At 38.9% G+C, this 19248-nt stretch overlaps 2 protein-coding genes across 2 annotated transcripts in view; one reads left to right on the top strand and one right to left on the bottom strand.

The window, feature by feature from the left end:
* Positions 1-355: 355 nt before the first annotated feature.
* Positions 356-7339, bottom strand: cmklr2 (chemerin chemokine-like receptor 2). Its single transcript, XM_077221473.1, has 3 exons — positions 7006-7339; positions 5876-5967; positions 356-3070 (listed from the first exon to the last, which is right to left on the bottom strand). Exon 3 carries the CDS (start codon positions 3067-3069, stop codon positions 1999-2001), a length of 1071 nt encoding a protein of 356 aa, XP_077077588.1. The 5' UTR covers position 3070; positions 5876-5967; positions 7006-7339; the 3' UTR covers positions 356-1998.
* Positions 7340-18307: 10968 nt separating this feature from the next.
* Positions 18308-19248, top strand: part of adam23b (ADAM metallopeptidase domain 23b) — an 80572-nt gene continuing 79631 nt past the window's right edge. Inside the window, exon 1 of the mRNA XM_077221469.1 lies at positions 18308-18437. Within this exon, the coding sequence (XP_077077584.1) occupies positions 18308-18437 (130 nt within the window). The remainder of the gene's footprint in view (positions 18438-19248) is intronic.

Raw genomic sequence — 19248 nt, 5'->3', positions numbered from 1 at the left:
TGTTTCCATGTATTTCTCACTGTCTCCAGTTCAGTTTAGTCTTGATTAATCCCTCGACAGTTCCCTTAGTTATCAGTTACATTCACCTGTCAATCATCATGTCTCCCTGTGCATTTAAGCCCTTAGATTCCTCAGTTCTTTGTTTGGTCTCATCTTATTATTATGTGCTATGCTTTATTCCTGGCATTCTCCTGCATTTTTCCTTTTTGAATTTATTATTAAAGACTTTTTAAAGATTAATGATATTTTTCCTACTCCTGCGACTTGCAATTCATCACAGCCACAACGTGACACTGCCATTGGAACAGTTTGCTCACTTCCATTAGAAGTTCTTCACAGTAACCCAGATTTATGATTCAAATTTCATGTCAAATTTATTAAAATTTTTTTGATAATCAACATTATACCATAAATTTTGTTACTTTAAAGTTGTAGAGCTTTTATCTAATAACTTATAAAGCAGAATCATTCTAAAACATTAGAATGAGCAATTTATTACTAACTTTATTAATTCAGTTACAGTGTGCATCCAAATGACACAATAGTATAATATGTAAAATGAGTTATTTCAAACAGAGCTGAAATTTCATTCTTCAATTTAACACTCTTAGAAAAAAGGTTCAGTTGGGGTTCTATATAGAACTCTAGGCTCTTGACTCAACTTTAAACAAAAAAAATCTAATTGCATAATACTTTCATGTTTAATGGGTTATTTCACTTTTTATGAGCTGCTTGATTTATAAAATGTATTTAAAATAAAAATTAATTAATTAAAACTTAATCCATAACATGATCCCATCATGGGAACTCCTAAAAGGTTCTATATGTGAAGCGCCTGACGGAACCCTTTAACGTTCTATATAGAACCCAAATGCTGCATTATACACAATGTACTTATACACTCTATACTCAACACTTTATATATATACAGTAGTCAAAATTTGAAGTGGATCAAAAAACTTAATCAAAGTTGTCCTAAGACAAGAACGGGTATTGTTCAAAATTCATGTATAACTTTGATGAAAGGTTTTAATCCACTTCAAATGTTGACCATTGTATTGGTACTAAATATAAAAGAGATGATGCATTAAATACATATTTACGGTAATGTACTGCATTAGTTTTAAAGGTGCAGTAAGCGATTTTTTGTAAACGCTTTTAAAAGTGGATCGGGACCGAGCTCCAAAACAAACTTGTAGCCGATACGCCGTGTAGGGGGCGTGTCCTATCATGATGGGGGAGGAGAGTGAGCCAATCAGCAGTAGAGGGCGTGTCCATAAATCAGCAGTAGAGGGCGTGTCCACTCATGATGGGGAGGAGAGTGAGCCAATCAGCAGTAGAGGGCGTGTCCACTCATGATGGGGACGAGGGTGAGCCAATCAGCAGTAGAGGGCGTGTCCACTCATGATGGGGAGGAGAGTGAGCCAATCAGCAGTAGGGGGCATGTCCACTCATGATGGGGAGGAGAGTGAGCCAATCAGCAGTAGGGGGCATGTCCACTCATGATGGGGAGGAGAGTGAGCCAATCAGCAGTAGGGGGCATGTCCACTCATGATGGGGAGGAGAGTGAGCCAATCAGCAGTAGGGGTCGTGTCCACTCATGATGGGGAGGAGAGTGAGCCAATCAGCAGTAGGGGGCGTGTCCACTCATGATGGGGGATGACATTTCGATTGGATTGAAATGGGTGGTTTTTCTAATCCGATCGAGAAAACATGTAAACACTTGGTCGGATTGAGAACCGAAACTGAAAGGACTGCGCATGTGCAATGACGAATGACGTGCAGAACGAGCTGATACCTGATGAATAAAGATTAATCAATCGGAAATGAATTCAGTCTGATTGAAACAAAAGGTGTGCATGTAAACATAGCCATTGTGAGTAACATTAGTCTTACTGCACCTTTAAAAGCCAGTATTTCCCAACCAATCTATTTTCAGTCCAGTTGGAGCTCTAGGGCTTTCTTGAGTTGGGGTGAGTTTGGAGGGACTGGAGCCCGTCAGATGGAGGAGTTGGCCATGGGCTCTTCCGGAGACCAGCTGACCAGTACTGAGTCTAACTCCGTAGCAGACACAGACTGACTCAGCTCTCTCAGCGAGCTCTTGGTGAAGTTAAACAACGACCTCCTCACCAGTTTACGCACTTTCTTGGTGAGCAGTACGTAGAGAATGGGGTTGACGCAGCTGTTGAAGAAGGCCAGGCTGGTGGCGAGCGGGAAGCCCACCATGAGCACGGAGTGAAGGTATGTGCTGTGGTGCATGCTCAGCTCCATCAGGCTAAACGTGTGGAAGGGCACCCAACACAAGAAGAACGCGAGGATCACAGCGGAGACGGTTCTGGAGAAGCTGGTCAAGCGTAACGAGTCGGACTGGCGCATCTTGACGGCGAGCAACACGCCGCTTACGGTGATGGTGGCGAACGGAAGCAGAAAACCCACGGTGGTCCGCAGAGACACGAGTGCAATGTGTCTCACCACTACCATGTGCATGCTCTCATTGTGAAAGTTATTAAAACACACAATCTTCCCGTCATGTTGGATTACGTCACGGAATATCAGGGCCGGACCGCTTAAACAGCAAGAAATGATCCAAATCAGCGCACAGACCCACCAGGCCCGCCGGACACTACGATACCTTTCCGACCAGTTGAGGTGGACCAGTGAGATGTAGCGATCCAAACTCAGGACGGTGAGAAACAACACGCTGGCGTACATGTTCATGGTGCACACGAACGAGTTCAGCTTGCACATGGTCTTCCCAAAGAGCCAGTGAAAGTCTCGCAGCACGTAGTCGATGGAGAACGGAAGGAAAAGCACGAACACGAAGTCGGCAATGGCCAGATTCTGCAGCCATACGCTGTTTACGGTCCTTTTGCTTTTGAGTGCGGTCACCCAAATCACCAAGCCATTCCCAATTACACCCAGAGTAAACGCCAGGCTGTAGATGATCACTGATATAATGTGAAGAGTTTCTCTCTGAGTGTAGCCATCAGCTTTGGTCTCCTCTACGTAGCCAAAGTCTGTGTATTCGTAAGTTAGGTTTTCATAGTCCATGTCTTCTTGGGTCAACATCCTAAAGACAAAATGAGAGAAAAATTACTTTAATGTCAATTGACTTTTATTTAGATTACAAGGAGAGCGAATTGCTTAAAGGGAATGTAATTTCACTAGATTCCCCAAGTGGAATTGCAAAAATTATCAAACATTTTTCCCAAAACGCTCCTCCAATCTGCCATTGGTTGCTGTGAGATAGCCATGCCCCCATGTCACACCAATGGTTGCTGTGAGATAGCCACGCCCCCATCTCACACCATTGGTTGCTGTGAGATAGCCATGCCCCTATCTCACACCATTGTTGCTGTGAGATAGCCACGCCCCCATCTCACAACATTAGTTGCTGTGAGATAGCCACGCCCCCACCTCACACCATTGGATGCTGTGAGATAGCCACGCCCCCATCTCACACTATTGGTTGCTGTGAGATAGCCACGGCGCCATCTCACGCCATTGGTTGCTGTGTCAGGCAGCTTAGGATGTTCAAGCGAACAGAAAACCCATGATAATTGAAAAAACATGCCAGTTTCAGAAAAATAATCTCACGTTGTGAGAAACATCAAGTGAGTGGAGCTGAAGACTGATCAATGCGAATCTGTCAATGTTTTATATAAGTGGCAAGGTTTTATACAAATTACATTTCTGGTGAAATGCTCTCGCGTTTTTAAAAAATTGACTGTACCACGTACATTACACCTAATGGCCCTGTTTACAATGGTAGCCTATTAAGATGTGTTTCGGTCGATCGAATCACAAGTAGACGAAAGAAACACATTCCCGTTTACACCTGGTGTTTTAATGCCTCGCTTTTGTCCACTTTCAACTACTTTTGTCCTGATTTCTTCGAGGGTGGGTCTATGGCCGGCTTTTTCAGATCTTTTGATCTAATGGACAAAATAAGCTCAAGCAATTTACATGAGAAAGCGACTGAAGGCGACGGAAACATACGAGTGTGTGAGTGAGTGTGTGTTAGAAATCAGGAATGGAAAGAGAATATTGTGCTTGGAATGTTTTTCATCTTCAAACCAAACTTGGGTCTTCAGCCGACAAAGTTTAAATCCCGTCTGCCAGCGCTCTTCCCATTATACAGTCATGAGGTCAGTAGACGGAGAGAAGACGGTCTTTAGTGGCTGTTTGAACACATTCGACCACATGACCGTTTAAACTACGAAAGCAATCCGGTCGAATGTGTTTTCAACTCCCCTGGAAGTGGTAGAAAGTGGACAAGCTCAAAACGCTTTACACCTGTATTTAGAGTCGTCCACTTGTGATCCGATCGAGCAAATCTTAATACCAAGAGTAAACAGGGCCTATGAGATTGTTAACAAAAGCAAATGTGACATAAAATGCATATGCTGAAGCAAACTTGGTTCCACAAGTCTTGAGGTCTTTTATCGTGACTCGTGTTTTGTGGGACTCGTACTCGAGCACTTCATAAGAGCAATGCTGCACCAGATGTGCTACTGAACAAGTTACTACATCAGAAAAACTATATATAGAAATTAATCAAAATGTATTCGTTTACAATCATATCATACATTATGGCAAATGTGTAGGTGTGGATACCATCAGAGTCTTTACACTTGGGAATCAACTATGGTTTACTTATAGTTGACTCTACATATTATATTTTTTCTCGATTGCTAACAACATTACTAATACTGTAATGTAATCTGGCAGAGGATGCTAAATTTATTTATTTATTTTACTATACTGTAAATGACAGTATACTCTATTGTATTGCATACCAATTCATATTCAATTCTTTGGTATTTCAACTTTTCTTTTCAAGTGCTTTCCATCAACTGCAAGATCTCTTTACAGAAGTGTAATGAAAATAATCCTTTCTTAAAGCTTATTGTTGAATTTCACTGTATCCGCACCCCTCTATTTATGTTGTATACTGTGATAGACATTACTGTGTGTCCTGACCCAGATCTGAGACGAGATGATGAGAGCATTGATGCTGAGTAACCCCAACATGCATTAGTAAATAAAACTTTTCAACATATAAGTATTTTGCTGTGCATGGACTCTTACATGTTTTGTCAGTGTGCCATTTCAAAGTTCAGGTTTTTATAAAAAAAAGCATACAAGAGTATTGATTTATCCACTTACTGTCTGTAAGAGGTATTTATTACAGTTCTGTTTTGCATTTCTTTTGTCAGGATTGTCCCTGAAAGATTTATCAGTCATTGTTGTGATTTCACAAAGTTCCAAATTATTTATCTGAAAACATATTGTAAATCGTTTGTTTGCAGTGTTTTGAATTAATCTGTAACAAACAGTCATGAAGTCTGTGTTTTTGACAGATTGTGTGTATTGTCTGAGGGCAAAGTTTGAACTGGAATTCAGAAGTTAGCTGTTTGTACCATTGGGTGTGAGTTTTTTAAATTGTGTGTGAGGATTTGAGAAAATGGTGGAAAACTGTAAACTGAGTTAGGATGGAAAAATAATTCCCATATATCAACAATGTCTCAAGCTGTGCTGATTTGCCAACATACCAAATGATCTCTTATCAAATGAATTTTTAAGCTCAGCAACAACTGTATCATTTCTACAGATGTTTATTTCTTCTAAAAGATTTAAAGTGAAATATCTGAGGCAAAGATGACACATAGATGAAAAACAACTGAGAAATACACAAATATGAATTCTAAGAGTCACACTCGGTTCATGGAAATATTGAAGATGTTATTATGATGCTATTTTTCTCTCAGTAGGTCCAGATCGAAATTTATCCCAGATCTATCATAGTACAGTACTATGGAGCTTCAATCCAAACACTATTTTAAAGACATTTCAGAGTTGAAGAATAAATTACCTGACAGCGTCCAGCTCACGTCTGCAAATATTCCTGCTCCAATTGCCAAAAAGGATAATGCTGTCCCTGCTGGGTGTTTCCCTGTTTTGTTCCTGGAGTAGAATGAGAGAGAGAGAGAGAGAGAGAGAGAGAGAGAGAGAGAGAGAGAGAGAGAGAGAGAGAGAGAGAGAGAGAGAGAGAGAGAGAGAGAGTGTGAGAGAGAGAGAGAGGATAAGAGAGTTGAAGAAAGAGAGACAGGGGATATGGACTAAGGCTGGCCCCTCCACACTTTTGTTTTCTGTGTGCAGTTTTGCCAGCACACACACACACACACACGCACACGCACGCACACACACACACACACACACACACACACACAGGGCTTTTTATGATTCAGATCTGTCACTAACTCTAAAACCTCTCTCTCAACAGGAATGTATCACAGCAGGATCTGCCCATCTGTGGGACCAGATGATGACTTTATGACCCTAATGAGAGATGCATGAATGTTCTCTCTCTGGAAATGTGATCAGTTTATCAATATGCCTGTATTCTGATGGGGTCAACAGAGATCAGCTCATCATAAGTTTGAAAACTAGCTAGACAACTTAACAGTCATTGCTTGCAAACCTTACAGTGCAATGAATGACCAACAACTAATATTATATTTCAGTTATGCCTATATCATTTATTCAGTTATAATTATATTTAATTACGCCAAACCAATGCAGAATTAATCGAAACTTGAGCAACAATGAGGGCAGAGGTGTTTGCATAGCATAGCCTGATCTTCAAGAATAAAACTGGTTTCAATTAGAACCAAAACAAAGTTTTCTAAGTCTTTAAGTCTGGACATTTGTAAGTCACTCAAAGAGTTTTCACAAGCAATTCTGGAAAACTATCCATATGATAATAATAATCCAGAAACCAGCAACCAATGAATCTAGAACTTCACTTTAAAATGAAAAGCAACACATATAGCTCAACCTACAACAACGCTTCTTAATAAACCAGTTATTTGCCAAACTTAAGACGATGTAAAAAGACCGACTGAAGTACATTCACTGTGTAATGAATAATTCATTAGTGAAGGCAGTCATGTCATAAACTTGCCTATAGTGAGAGAAACGTAACTGTAAATGTCGCCTTACCTTGGTTGTCGTTGAGGATATTGTTCGCTAGTGTAGATCCCAACCCCCAAAAGTTTAGGCAAATGTTTGCCCCATTTGCTGAAAGTGGTTTAAAAGCCGTATAAAGTGTGTCGTTTGGTGGATGATGCGAGAAACACTGAAGACTGCACTGACTGGAGCGACCTTTACAATGGGAGCGATTTTACACACACACACACATACACACACACACACACACACACACACACACACACACACACACACACACACACACACACACACACACACACACACACACACACACACACACACACACACACACACTCTCTCTCTCTCTCTCTCTCTCTCTCTCTCTCTTACAAAACATACAAACTTATAAAACAAATGATATAAAACATAATTATAAAACAAAGATATAAAACATCATGTTTACATAACGTTTGTGCACTTTTTTGTTTTGAAATAAAGAAATTAATACTTTTATTCAACAAGGACATATTTTAAGGGTAAAATATTTGCGTTACAAAATATTTCTATTTCAAATAAATGCTGTTCTTTGAACGTTCTATTCATCCAAAAAAAACAAAATGTGAAAAACATCCAACATTGAATATAATTTTATTATTATTATTATTTGCATCAAATCATCATATTGGAATGATTTCTGAAGGATCATGTGACACTGAAGACTGGAGTAATGATGCTGAAAATATAGTGGTTTATTAATTAAATAATTCAGTAGGCCTACAATTGTGACAATTTTCCGAATCGTCTCAATGGCAAAAAGTGTTCAAAAATGCCTGAATTTATATTTCCTGCTATAATTATTGTAATTATGTAATTAATTTAAGCGCCAGTCGTTTGTTTCCCCATATTTACCATGTGACCAGTTAATACATTTTACAGACCTCTGGTCTCTGTACTCATTTTGTGCAAATGAAATGCATATGTCTGTGTTAGTAAAGTAATCAGTAATTGCAGTCTGTCTGAGTTAGCCAGTCTCATGTTCTGAGCAGCCACCGCCCCCTGCTGCAGTTGAAGGATGGTTTACATGTACAGGGTGTATATGGTATTAATTCAAACCTTAAGGGGATGCGTGTGAGACACTTCCTATTCCTTGGAATATGAACTGCAGATGAAAAGCTAAATTTAAACCCTATTGTTGATTAAACTGCTCATTGCTAGGCCTTTATGAATTCAGTGCCCATAACGACTGAGATTTCCACACTAGTTGGAACTAGTATACCACTATTATTTGTGGTCTAATTCCATCTTACTTGTCTCTCTGTGTTTCTAATACAAATGTTTGCTACAATATCCATTCTAATGAATTGTTATATTAAAGTTCCTCGGGGTTGCTTCTTCTGCTTGGAATAATTTACAAAACATCTTAAAGCTGAATTGCTTCCCTCACTAAACAAGTTTGAGTTACTTTTAACAGATTATGTGTTTTGGTGAATTGCTGATCCTTGATTGTGTTTTTCTGTTTTAATGTGTATTTGTATCTTTATGTTATTGTAGCTGCTTTCTTGGCCATGTCACTCTTGTAATATAGATTTTAATCTCAATTAGTTTTTAACCTGGTTAAATAAAGAGTGAAAATAAAAAGAAAATTATTGGTTATGCTTTCAGTGTCTAGCACTCAATTAATTTAATACATTTTCATCATATTTTTCTGTATCGCAAAAAAACTTCTGTAGGTTTACCCCTAAAATCAGCACAGAAAATGTTTGCAGATGTTGTCTATGCTTATTAGAGAGAGACAGCTTTAACCCAACATATAACCGTCACTAACAGTAACTTCCACACTGGACAGATACCAAATAGATGTATATGTCTGGCAGGTAACCAGTGCAGTTTGGCTCTGAAATCATATGTATAATATATATATTGTATATGTATCTCAATGATCTGCAATTAATCATTTAAGGTATGATAATCACAGTGGCTTGTGAGCACATGAAGTAAACAGCCTGTTCTGAGGAAATTAAGAGGTCAGGCATCTGAACATGGGAAGGGAAGGGCTAAATTAGTTTGAAGTCATAGTTTAAGGCCATGGACAGCATTTGAACACAGAAATTGGACAGATCACTCGATCTTGTTTCCAGCATCGCTACATTGGGGTCTCATCATTTTAACAGGATATCCTGGAATTTATCATGTTTGGAACAGACAATTAGAGGACACACAACAACTAAGTAAACATTACTAAGCTGGAATGCATTGTTTATGTATTAAATCATTTATGTAAACATTTTTAAATTAAAAAATTTTGTTTGAATTCTTTCAAAGCACAAACAATCAGTCAAAAAAAAAAAAAGACTTCCTGATACTCAGACTCTTGTTTTCTTACATATTTAATCTTTTATTCATCAATTAGCCTAAGTTTATGTTTCTAGTTGTATAAGGATTGTAGGCCTACTCCACTTTAATTAAAACCTAAAATAACCAGAAATGTTTATACAGTTGCCTATAATTATAAGGAATGCAATGGAATATTTTCTCACATGCATTAACAAGTTATCAAATCACAATTTCTTACCAGAGGTAAGATCATATACCGATTGAAAACAGTTTGTTCGAGTAGACCATAAAGGCCTCATTATGCTTCTGCGTCAGCTCCACGGCGTAGCTACGCCGTCACTCCTACGCCGTCGTGGCAGTTTTATGGTTCTGCGTCAGGTTGCGTTGCATCGCGGTGCATCTGACCAATTACAGCCCTTGCGGTCTGCGTCGCCTCGACGCGTAGTTACAATCTTTTGGAGGTGCACGTCGAGCTACGGCGGAGGGGTCGGAGAGGGGTTCAGGCGACGCAGAGGGGTCTGCGGGAGTACACCGTCGATTCGACGCAGAAGCATAAAACAGGCTTAAGACTTCATGAGAAGTCACCAATCCTCACTGTGAAAAAACGATAATTTTCTTGCAGCTGAGATGCCAGAAAAAACCTTGTAAAATAACAGAAAATAAACATCTCGTAAAAATACAGCAATTTTCCGTTAATAAGATACAGTTTATAACTGTAAATTTATATAGAATCTTGCCTTTTCTTTACCTTTTTAGTGTTTAATGAAGGAAAAATTGCAAAAATTTATTTTTATTCAATTAAAACAGTATAATCTAAATAACAGTTAACAAATTAACTAACCAGGAAAGAGTGAGTGTTTTCAAAGTGATGAAAACTCCTGTGCAAGTGAATGGAGGGAGATTGGACTCTCTTCTGAAGAATGTTCTCCATGTACTCACTTTCATAGTCTGTGATTTTGGTTCAGAGTGAAAGAACCTTTCGAACACAGGTGTCAAACTCTGGGTTGAAGCTAAACTATGTAGGACAGTGGCCCTCAAGGAACTCATTAAACACACCCGAACCAGCTAATTCTTGCTGCACCAAGCAGCAGTCTTGGTGTACCTCAAGGTTCAACATTGGGTCCTTTGTTATTCAGTTTGTATTAATGACCTACCATACATTAATTGTCAGATGTATGCTGATGATACATGCTAAAAGCAAAAAGCAAGCAGCAGAAGAATTATCAGCTGCCATGGCCATTATCTCTGACTGGTTAATAAATTCATGTTTACACCTTAATGTTAGTAAAACTGTATGTATGTTTCCGCAAATAGAGATCCAGATCCAGTTGTTATAGTAGCAGGAAGAAGATTATCAGCAGTGCATGAGTGTAAATATTTAAGCATAATAATAGACTCACAACTTACATTAAAAAAAACAATTGTAAAAAGATGGGAATAGATTTAAATTTAATCTTGTAAATGTTAGACACATTAGGAATAATTTAACTACGGAAGCCTCAAAGTTATACATTAATGCCATGATCTTCAGCTGGACACTACATTACAATCAATACGAAGACTCTATAACCAGGCTTTGAAAATATTTTGTAAAAATAAATTTGTATTATAATTCTAAAATTTTAACTAAATATGGTCTTTTAAATTGGGAAAACATGATTAAATTAGAAGATATTTAATTTTTCATGATATGGCCCCACCTCTGCTTAATAAGTTTATTGGACAAAATCACAACTTTTGCTATACTAGAGGGGATTTTAAAGCTTTTGGTCAAACGTTTCTTATAGAGCAGCACATACTTGGAATACTTCACCCACATGTGTAAATAAGGGGCAACCCTTTTCACATGATCAAGGTCACGCATGCATCTCTCACGGGCTTGGAAGTGATTCTAGATTCGCTCAACTCAAGGTCTGTGGAGGGGTCATCATTTCTCTTGACACATAAACTGCCTGGAGATGATGGCTGTCTTTCTTGTTGTCAAGAATTTCCTACCAGACCTCTGGGGCCATCATTTTCTTGTCCGGAAAGACAGCACATCGGTGGTTGCCTATTTAAATCACCAGGGGGGATTTGTACAAACTGGCCCACCAAATCCTTCTGTGGTCTCAGCCCAGCCAACACTTGTATGTGGGGCCAAATGGGTATGAAATAAGCGAGTCCCTTTGAGCCTATTGAGGAGGTTCCAGTCAAGTTTTTTAATCTCAGAGTGTTGTTCCGCCTAGTTACCATGTCTCCTAAAAGGATAGGAGATTTGCAAGCTCAATCGGTTGCCCCATAGTGCTTGGAATTTGCATCTGGCATGGTGAAGGCATTTCTTCACCCGAGGCCAGGTTACATTCCTAAGGTCCTGTGACGTAAATCAGAACAGCTGTTCAACTCATCTGTTTTGGGTCCACAGCATCAAAGCAGAGGATGAGCAAGTGGATAGTTGAGGCTATCTCTCTTAAATATGAGTCCTATGTCAATCCGAGGCCACTCTATTAGAAGTATGGCTAACACTTCAAGAAGTTTGTGATGCGGCAGGCTGGTCCTGACCACACACATTCGTGAAGTTTTTTAGCATAAAAACAGCTATTATGTTAAGACAGTGTCTTAAGTTCTTGTATGACCCACCAACAGTTAGTCTGAGGCAGTCAGTCTTACTTTTCAGTATCAAATAAGGCCAATCTACGTTTTTATGTAACAGATTTTAAAAAGCTATGAACAGTCTTAATGAAAAAAAATGTATGTCTAACTTGTAAGACTAGTCTTAGATGTTTTATGCAACTGGCCCCAGGGGACTTGAGCTCTGCACCAGGGGCCCAGTTGCTCTCATCAAGTGCTTTCTTCAGACGGTTTCACACTAGACAGACACTTGCCAGCAGCAATATCACCCTGTAGCCCAAGACTGGTTGCCCACTGAAGCTAAGCAGGGCTGAGCCTGGTCAGTACCTGGATGGGAGACCTCCTGGGAAAACCAAAGGAAGAGGTGCTGGAAGAGGTGTTAGTGAGGCCAGCAGGGGGCGCTCACCCTGTGGCCTGTGTGGGTCCTAACGCCCCAGTATAGTGATGGGGACACTATACTGTCAAAGAGCATCGTCCTTCGGATGAGACGTTACACCGCGGCTCTGACTCTCTGTGGTCAGAAAATATCCCATGGCACTTCTCGTAGAGTAGGGCTGTAACCCCGGTGCCCTAGCCACATTCGCTCCAATGGCCCTCGCCAATCATGGCCTCCTAATAATCCCCATCCATTGAATTGGCTCTATCACTCTCTCTCCTCTCTTCAGCTATAGCTAGTGTGTGGTGAGCGCACTGGCGCCGTCGCATCACCCAAGTGGATGCTCACACTGGTGGTGGTTGAGGAGAGATCCCGACATGATTGTAAAGCGCTTTGGGTGTACAGAAGTACATATGAAAGCACTATATAAATGCCTCATTCATTCATTCATTCATTCATTCATTATGGCGGCTTGGGTATAAAAGTTCCCACAGTGTCAATCTATTGCAAATCTATCTTTTCTGCTGGTCTGTGGAGCTACCAAACCACATTATCATTGAGAAAGTCAGGATGCTTTCTATCACAGCTCTATAAAATCTGGACATACCAACTTTAGATACTTCAAACTTTTTCAGCAGATTACAAAATAAAATTTCTTGATAATGCCTTTCAAGTTATCATGCCACTTCAACGATGCAGAAATGATTGTTCCAAGAAACTTAAAACTATCAACATTTTCAATGACCTGATCATTAATACTTAATGGCCTAACAGCATCTTTTCTCCGCCAAAAATCAATCACAATTTCCTTTGTTTTTTGAACCTTCAATTTCTAATTATGGGTGTAGCTCAATTCAATCATGTTGATACCTCCTTTCTGTATAGTCAGATTCATTACTGTCTGTTATCAAAGCAATTAATGTAGTATCATCTGCAAACTTAACATTTTTAACTGATTCACTGTGCGAGACACAATCATAGGTGTACATGGAATATAATGCTGGTGACAATACACAGCCTTGTGTAAAACACACTTATTGTTCTAGGGCTCAAAATATTGTTGTTAATTTTTACTACTTGTGATCTATTCTAAAAAAAAAAAAAATTCAGAATCCAAAGAGCAAGGGAGTGATGAACCCCCAATTGTTCTAATTTAATAAAGAGTTTAGCTTGAACAATTGTATTAAATGCAGATTTATTGTCCTCAAAAAGAGCCTTAACATAAGTGCCAGGAGTCTCAAGGTGTTGCAAAATTGAGTGAAGACACAGAGCAAAAGCATCATCAACCGATCTATCAGCCTTATAGGCGAATGGATGAGAGTCCAGACAAATGGTTGAAATTAAATTATTAATCACCAATCGCTCAAATATTTTAATTACAAACAAAGTTAAGGCCACTGGTCTGTAATCATTTAAGCAGCTAATTTTCGGCTTTTTTGGCACTGGAATTATAATGGCTGATTTGAAACATGCTGGAACTCTGCATACTCTTAGCGCCAAGATGAATATACTGGTAAATACTGGGGCAAGGGTGTAGACACTGATATGGAGTCAGGGCCGTCTGTCTTCAATTCTGCCTCCTCAGCAGGAGTCATTGAACTGGGCCAGGAGGGCAGCATTAGCTGACAGACCTGCTCCATTGTATTAAATCAACTATAGAACACTTTAAGATCTTCGGGTAATGTAATGTCATCAGAGATAGCTTTTACCTTATAGCATGTGATCTGATCCAGACTTTTCCAGACACCATAAGTGTCTTTGGTCTCCAACTTATTTTTCAAGTCACACTTGAATTGAACTTTTGCCTTTTTAACTGCTTTTTCAAAGTCACCTTTGGTGATTTTATAAAGCTCTGTATTACTCTTAAATGCCTTGTGCTTCTCTCTCCACAAAATTTTTATTTCCTTATTGAACCATGGCTTATTGTTATTATCATTGGTGACAGACTTGGATGGTACACACATCATCTCACAAAAACTTATATATGAGGAAACCATCTTTGTATACTCATCCAAATCAAAACATGATTCCTTAAACACAGACCAATCGGTGATCTCTTAACAGTCCATTAAAGTCTTTATTTCATCTGCAGCCCATCTTCTAACATTTCTCCTTATTGGTGCAATACATTTAGATTTGCAATGTTAAGCATGAATAAGAAAAATCATATTATGAATCTGACCTATGATCAATTCTTTCATTGGAAACATAGGAGACAATGACTAACAAACAAAGACTGAAACAGTGGTTTATATACACAGGCTAAAAAGAGGATAACAAGGCACAGGTGAGAGTTATTAAACACTATAACAAGGGTAACTAAGGAAACAAAGGCAAACAGGAACTAAACACAGGGGTTCGTGACAAAGGTATCCAATTTTATATTTTACAGATAGATGTCACATTCATTATATTTATGGTGAATAAAGGTATAAAAAATTGTCATTAGCAATATCAATACGATGCCAAATGGCAGACCAGTTAAAAAAGTTAAATATCTCCACTATAAAGACAAAAAAAGATAAATTAATTACAATCAGGTTAACTTAAAATTATTCATAAACCCCAATTTGATATTGTCCAAACTTCGACACCTTAATTTATTGTCAACGTTTTTTCTTTTTAAGCACAACAGCATTTAGTTGCATACGTAATTTATGGAATGCATGTTGACAAACTTTCTTTGTCTCATTAGATTTACAGTTTTAATTTCCTCCTCTGATTAACATCTTCCCTGACTGCAAGTCCTCCCTCTTCTTCCCTTTATTTTATGTTTGTTCCCTGCCACTGGATTCAGAAGTAAATGGATTATTATTAGTGTAGTGAATGAGTTATTATTATACCAACAGAACTAACAAGCTTAACATATGGTTTTAATCTTCTAGGCTGCACTTTAATGTTAGAGTTAGGGATGGTTTGTTTATGAAGGGAAAATCCCCCATTAAAATGACTTACAGGACAAAAAACCAATAAGAAAATTATTTGAGGAAAATCCACTATTGCATCCCCAACCACAAACTGCCCATCACATTTGACTGTTTAATAACCTTAACATGATTTTCTTCAGATGATTCTGTCATTATGTTGGGTTATAAATAGTCAAATGTGGTATGACACCCCCTTAAACTGCTCTCACCGAAGAAGCCCTTATTTCATACTTGTTAGGATAAACCAGGGGCATCACTGTCCAATTTAGGAGGGCTTTAGCCCCCCCCCCCCCCCCCCCCCCCCCCATATTTCCGTCCAGCCCCCCTAAATATTTTCAATTAACTCTGTAATATAAAGACGAATTCGTGATCGTCTCAATCCTCTTTAAAATGCTCATGAAACGGCTCATCCATGTATTTTAGTCTGTGTGATTCAGTGTGTTCTTCAATCCGCAGCAGCAACAGCGTCAAAAGAAGAACACAATGTGTATGCATTTATTTATAGATCGTTATTCATCTTGTTGTGTTTTATACCGCTGTAACCATCTAAAACAACTCTACGATCCTCCCACAACCAGTTACCGTCATAAATGGCCCTTACCTGTAGGTCAATGGTCGTTTCAGGGTCCTCGGCGGTGTCCGAACCAGTCCTGGGTCCGTACCACTGGGCTTCTTGCTTAGTATAAATATCTAAACTACCAAAAAGTTAAGATACTTCTAGGAAAAATCACTCTGAGACTTATTTTGAAAGTTTTTCGTATCACCAAAGATATGGTTTCGTTTTACTAAAAAGTTTCAGAATAATACAAAGACAATAAATTTAAAACGTTAAAAATAACATAAAAGCGTATAGGTCTTCACCTCGAAATACGGCCCCAAGCAACAGGAAGCAAAACCTTTTATATGGCTTGGTGGGGGCCGTCTTGAGAATTTGGGGCTGGTTTTGTAAAAAGCAATCCCTTATTGGGTAAACAATCTGGCTATTTTCCATAGTTGAAGCTATTTTGCACTAAGCACATATACATTTTTCTGCCACCTACGTCTAAAAACTTAATATACTTTTAACCATTCTTTCACCAGCAGGTGTTAAAACCACAATTCCCCTCTTGCCTTCACACTTGATGTTAAAAGGTCAGAGAAACGGGCCAGTCAGCCCAACATCTGTTGAAACTTTTCCGCTTGTGCAGAGAGATCAAAGAAGACCATAAACATTTCAGCTGGCAAAGCAAGCACGCATCATGCCTCTAGTGATGTAAGCATATTTTGCAACAATGACATTTCACCCTCAAACTTTTTACATTGATATTCCAAAATAAACCCTTTTACTATACATAATAATTGCTTGTTCCATTTCTCCATCTGCCTGATGATCCTTATCATCTGTTTGCCTTGCCGAATCAGCTTGTCTTGAGGGAGATGGGTCATTGTCTTCCGTCTTCCTCTTCTCTTTTTTCTTGGCTTTTTGAAGTTCTCTGGCATGGTCTTTCTGGAGTCGTTCAACTAAAAGATCGTCTATAAATATTTAAATCTTATCAGTTCGATTTGAGATATGTAATTCATTCAGAATGGGTTCCAGTGTGAGGGATTTAAAATAATTTATTAAATTCCTTTCATCTAAATTGCATAAGACTTTTGTGACTTTTCTACTCTTGCTATAAATCATACTTCAGTGCATTAAATATGCTAAAATATTTTATAATATTTATTTCAGAATAAATCCAAAAGCAAAACACACGAAAATAACTATATAAAGGGAGTGGAAATGGCAAATGAGCTATTGAGTGGTCCTCTGCAGCCATCTACTGGTTGTAGTGGTCGTTTCGTGCACATTAAAGCATGACACATTTTCCATGTTATCTCCATATATGAAAATGATAAATGTAGATCTTCTTTAAAGTAATTTTTTTACTTCACAAATGAAGAGTAAAAGAAAATAGTGTTTAAAACATTACATGTGCTGACATTTTTTTTAAAGATATTTTACCAACAAATTGGCAATCTAGACTATTACAGAAAGCCTGAAATTTCCCCTAAAAGCTCAAAATGTAAATCAACATGGCAATAACATGGATTTGAAAACAGTTTTTACATTTGTGTTTACATTAATTCCAGCCCAATATGATTTTCCGTGATTGTTTTACTTGGTACACCCTGGAGAGAGAGAGAGAGAGAGAGTAAGAGAGAGAGAGAGAGAGAGAGAGAGAGAGAGAGAGAGAGAGAGAGAGAGAGAGAGAGAGAGAGAGAGAGAGAGAGAGAGAGAGAGAGAGTAACCTAATAGTGAAGCTCGTTGTTTTAATTACAGCAGAGTTATCACCTCATTGCTGAGAAAGATAATGTAGCTTTCAGTAGCGAAGCTATTTTATTTATAAAAGTCACGGGCAGAGGAAAAGAAACAGCTCCTGAATGTGTCTGTGTTCGCGCAATATCTTTTCTTTACAAAGATAAATATAAAGTTTCCACCTCAATAAAAAGCATGTCTGCCTCATCATACAACAATAAAAAGATATCTTTGTGAATAAACGTGTCGTCCTCGCCTTGTGGTGGCTTGGAATTCAAAGGGGAATCGATATGTGTGTTTAGACGTAGGTCGGATGTACAGATATCAGATATGTATCAGTGTTGCAGTGTTTGCTGTAGGCTAGTCTGAACCCCTCCACCTCCCCAGCTCCACCTGCCTACATCTTCTATACGGGATTTATGTGTGTCTATTTATGCAGCAGCAGCATATCTTACATGCTAGCAGATCTAGTCCACCAAGACCAAATTTATTAACATTGCCATATTCAATGCTAAAACTATTTTGAGAGTTTTCATGATTGAATTAAAATTATAGAGAGGCTACATAGCTTTTAATACTGTACATACAGCCAAATTGACCTATAAAAGATCTGGCCTAGATCTTATAGCCTAACTATAATATACTATCATATAAGTCATGTAACATTATAACATGAATATATCTTTTTAATATATGAACTCTGTACAAGACATCATGTATAATCTTTTCTTATCATTCCTGTAGTATGCATGCATATATTTAAAATATAATCTTATGCAAATAAGTGTGGGCATATCAGCTGGTATAGAGGGCAGGGGATCATGTGTGCAGATGCACGGCACCTGCGCGCGGGAGCATCATTATCTGAAGCGTGCCCGCGGAGATCTCGCGCTGGCCACCGCCTTCACGCTCTGCACCATCAGGACCATCAGGACCATCAAGGACAATGAGCCCCTAGCGAGTCACCGCATCCATACGTTAATCTCGCGCTATTCCATAGACCAACTATGAATCATGTATGTGCTAGTACTGTCAAATCTGCTCGCGTGCATCCTCGCTTCTCGTCTCCAGCCGTTCGTGGCGTCAGCGTCAGCCGGTACGTACTTAACCTTAACCGAATCACTCTGTATTGAACTTGCACAGACCGCCAGTGCGGATCCTGATAGTTGTAATATGTTTTATAAAGGAATGCGATGTGCTTTCGCAAATGTGTCCGGTTCGGGATGTTTTCAGGGAGTTGTGCTTCTGCAAGGGCATCGTGTGTGTGTGTGTGTGTGTGTGTGAATGCGGAGGACAGCAGGGAGCAAAGTGTCCTGACTGAGAGAGACAGACATGCAAACACAGCTTCAGTGTGTCTCTGAGACTTGAAATGGTCTGGGCTCACAAAGGAGACTGCAGAAGTTGAAATGCATCTCTTTTTAAATCTCGTGAATGCCTCGATTGATTCTGCTTAGAGCTTGGAGTCCTCTTGTGCATATTATCTTGAGAAATGTACTTTCGAAATCTCACATTGAGTCTGGTTTTATTTCTCAGAGGGAATTTCATGAAAACCAGTAATGCTTGTAGAGAGGGATCCCAATAAACGTCTTCAATGTTATAACTTATTCATTGGGCCTAGGGAAAAAGGCAATGCTCCCTTATCATGTCCTGCCTCTTAGCAATACATTTTATAGCATAATGTAAGAAATGATAGCATGAGTACCAGTGCTTCATGGCATTGTTATGAACAGTCTAAATAGATCTGGCTTTTCCCGATAATCTTGTGACGTACG

Source organism: Siphateles boraxobius, unplaced genomic scaffold (assembly GCF_051911475.1).
Source record: "Siphateles boraxobius isolate OS27281-9 unplaced genomic scaffold, OSU_SipBor_1 83, whole genome shotgun sequence".
NCBI lineage: Eukaryota > Metazoa > Chordata > Actinopteri > Cypriniformes > Leuciscidae > Siphateles > Siphateles boraxobius.
The sequence above is the reverse complement of the archived record's forward strand: the minus strand, read 5'-3'. Positions and strand labels throughout refer to the sequence as shown.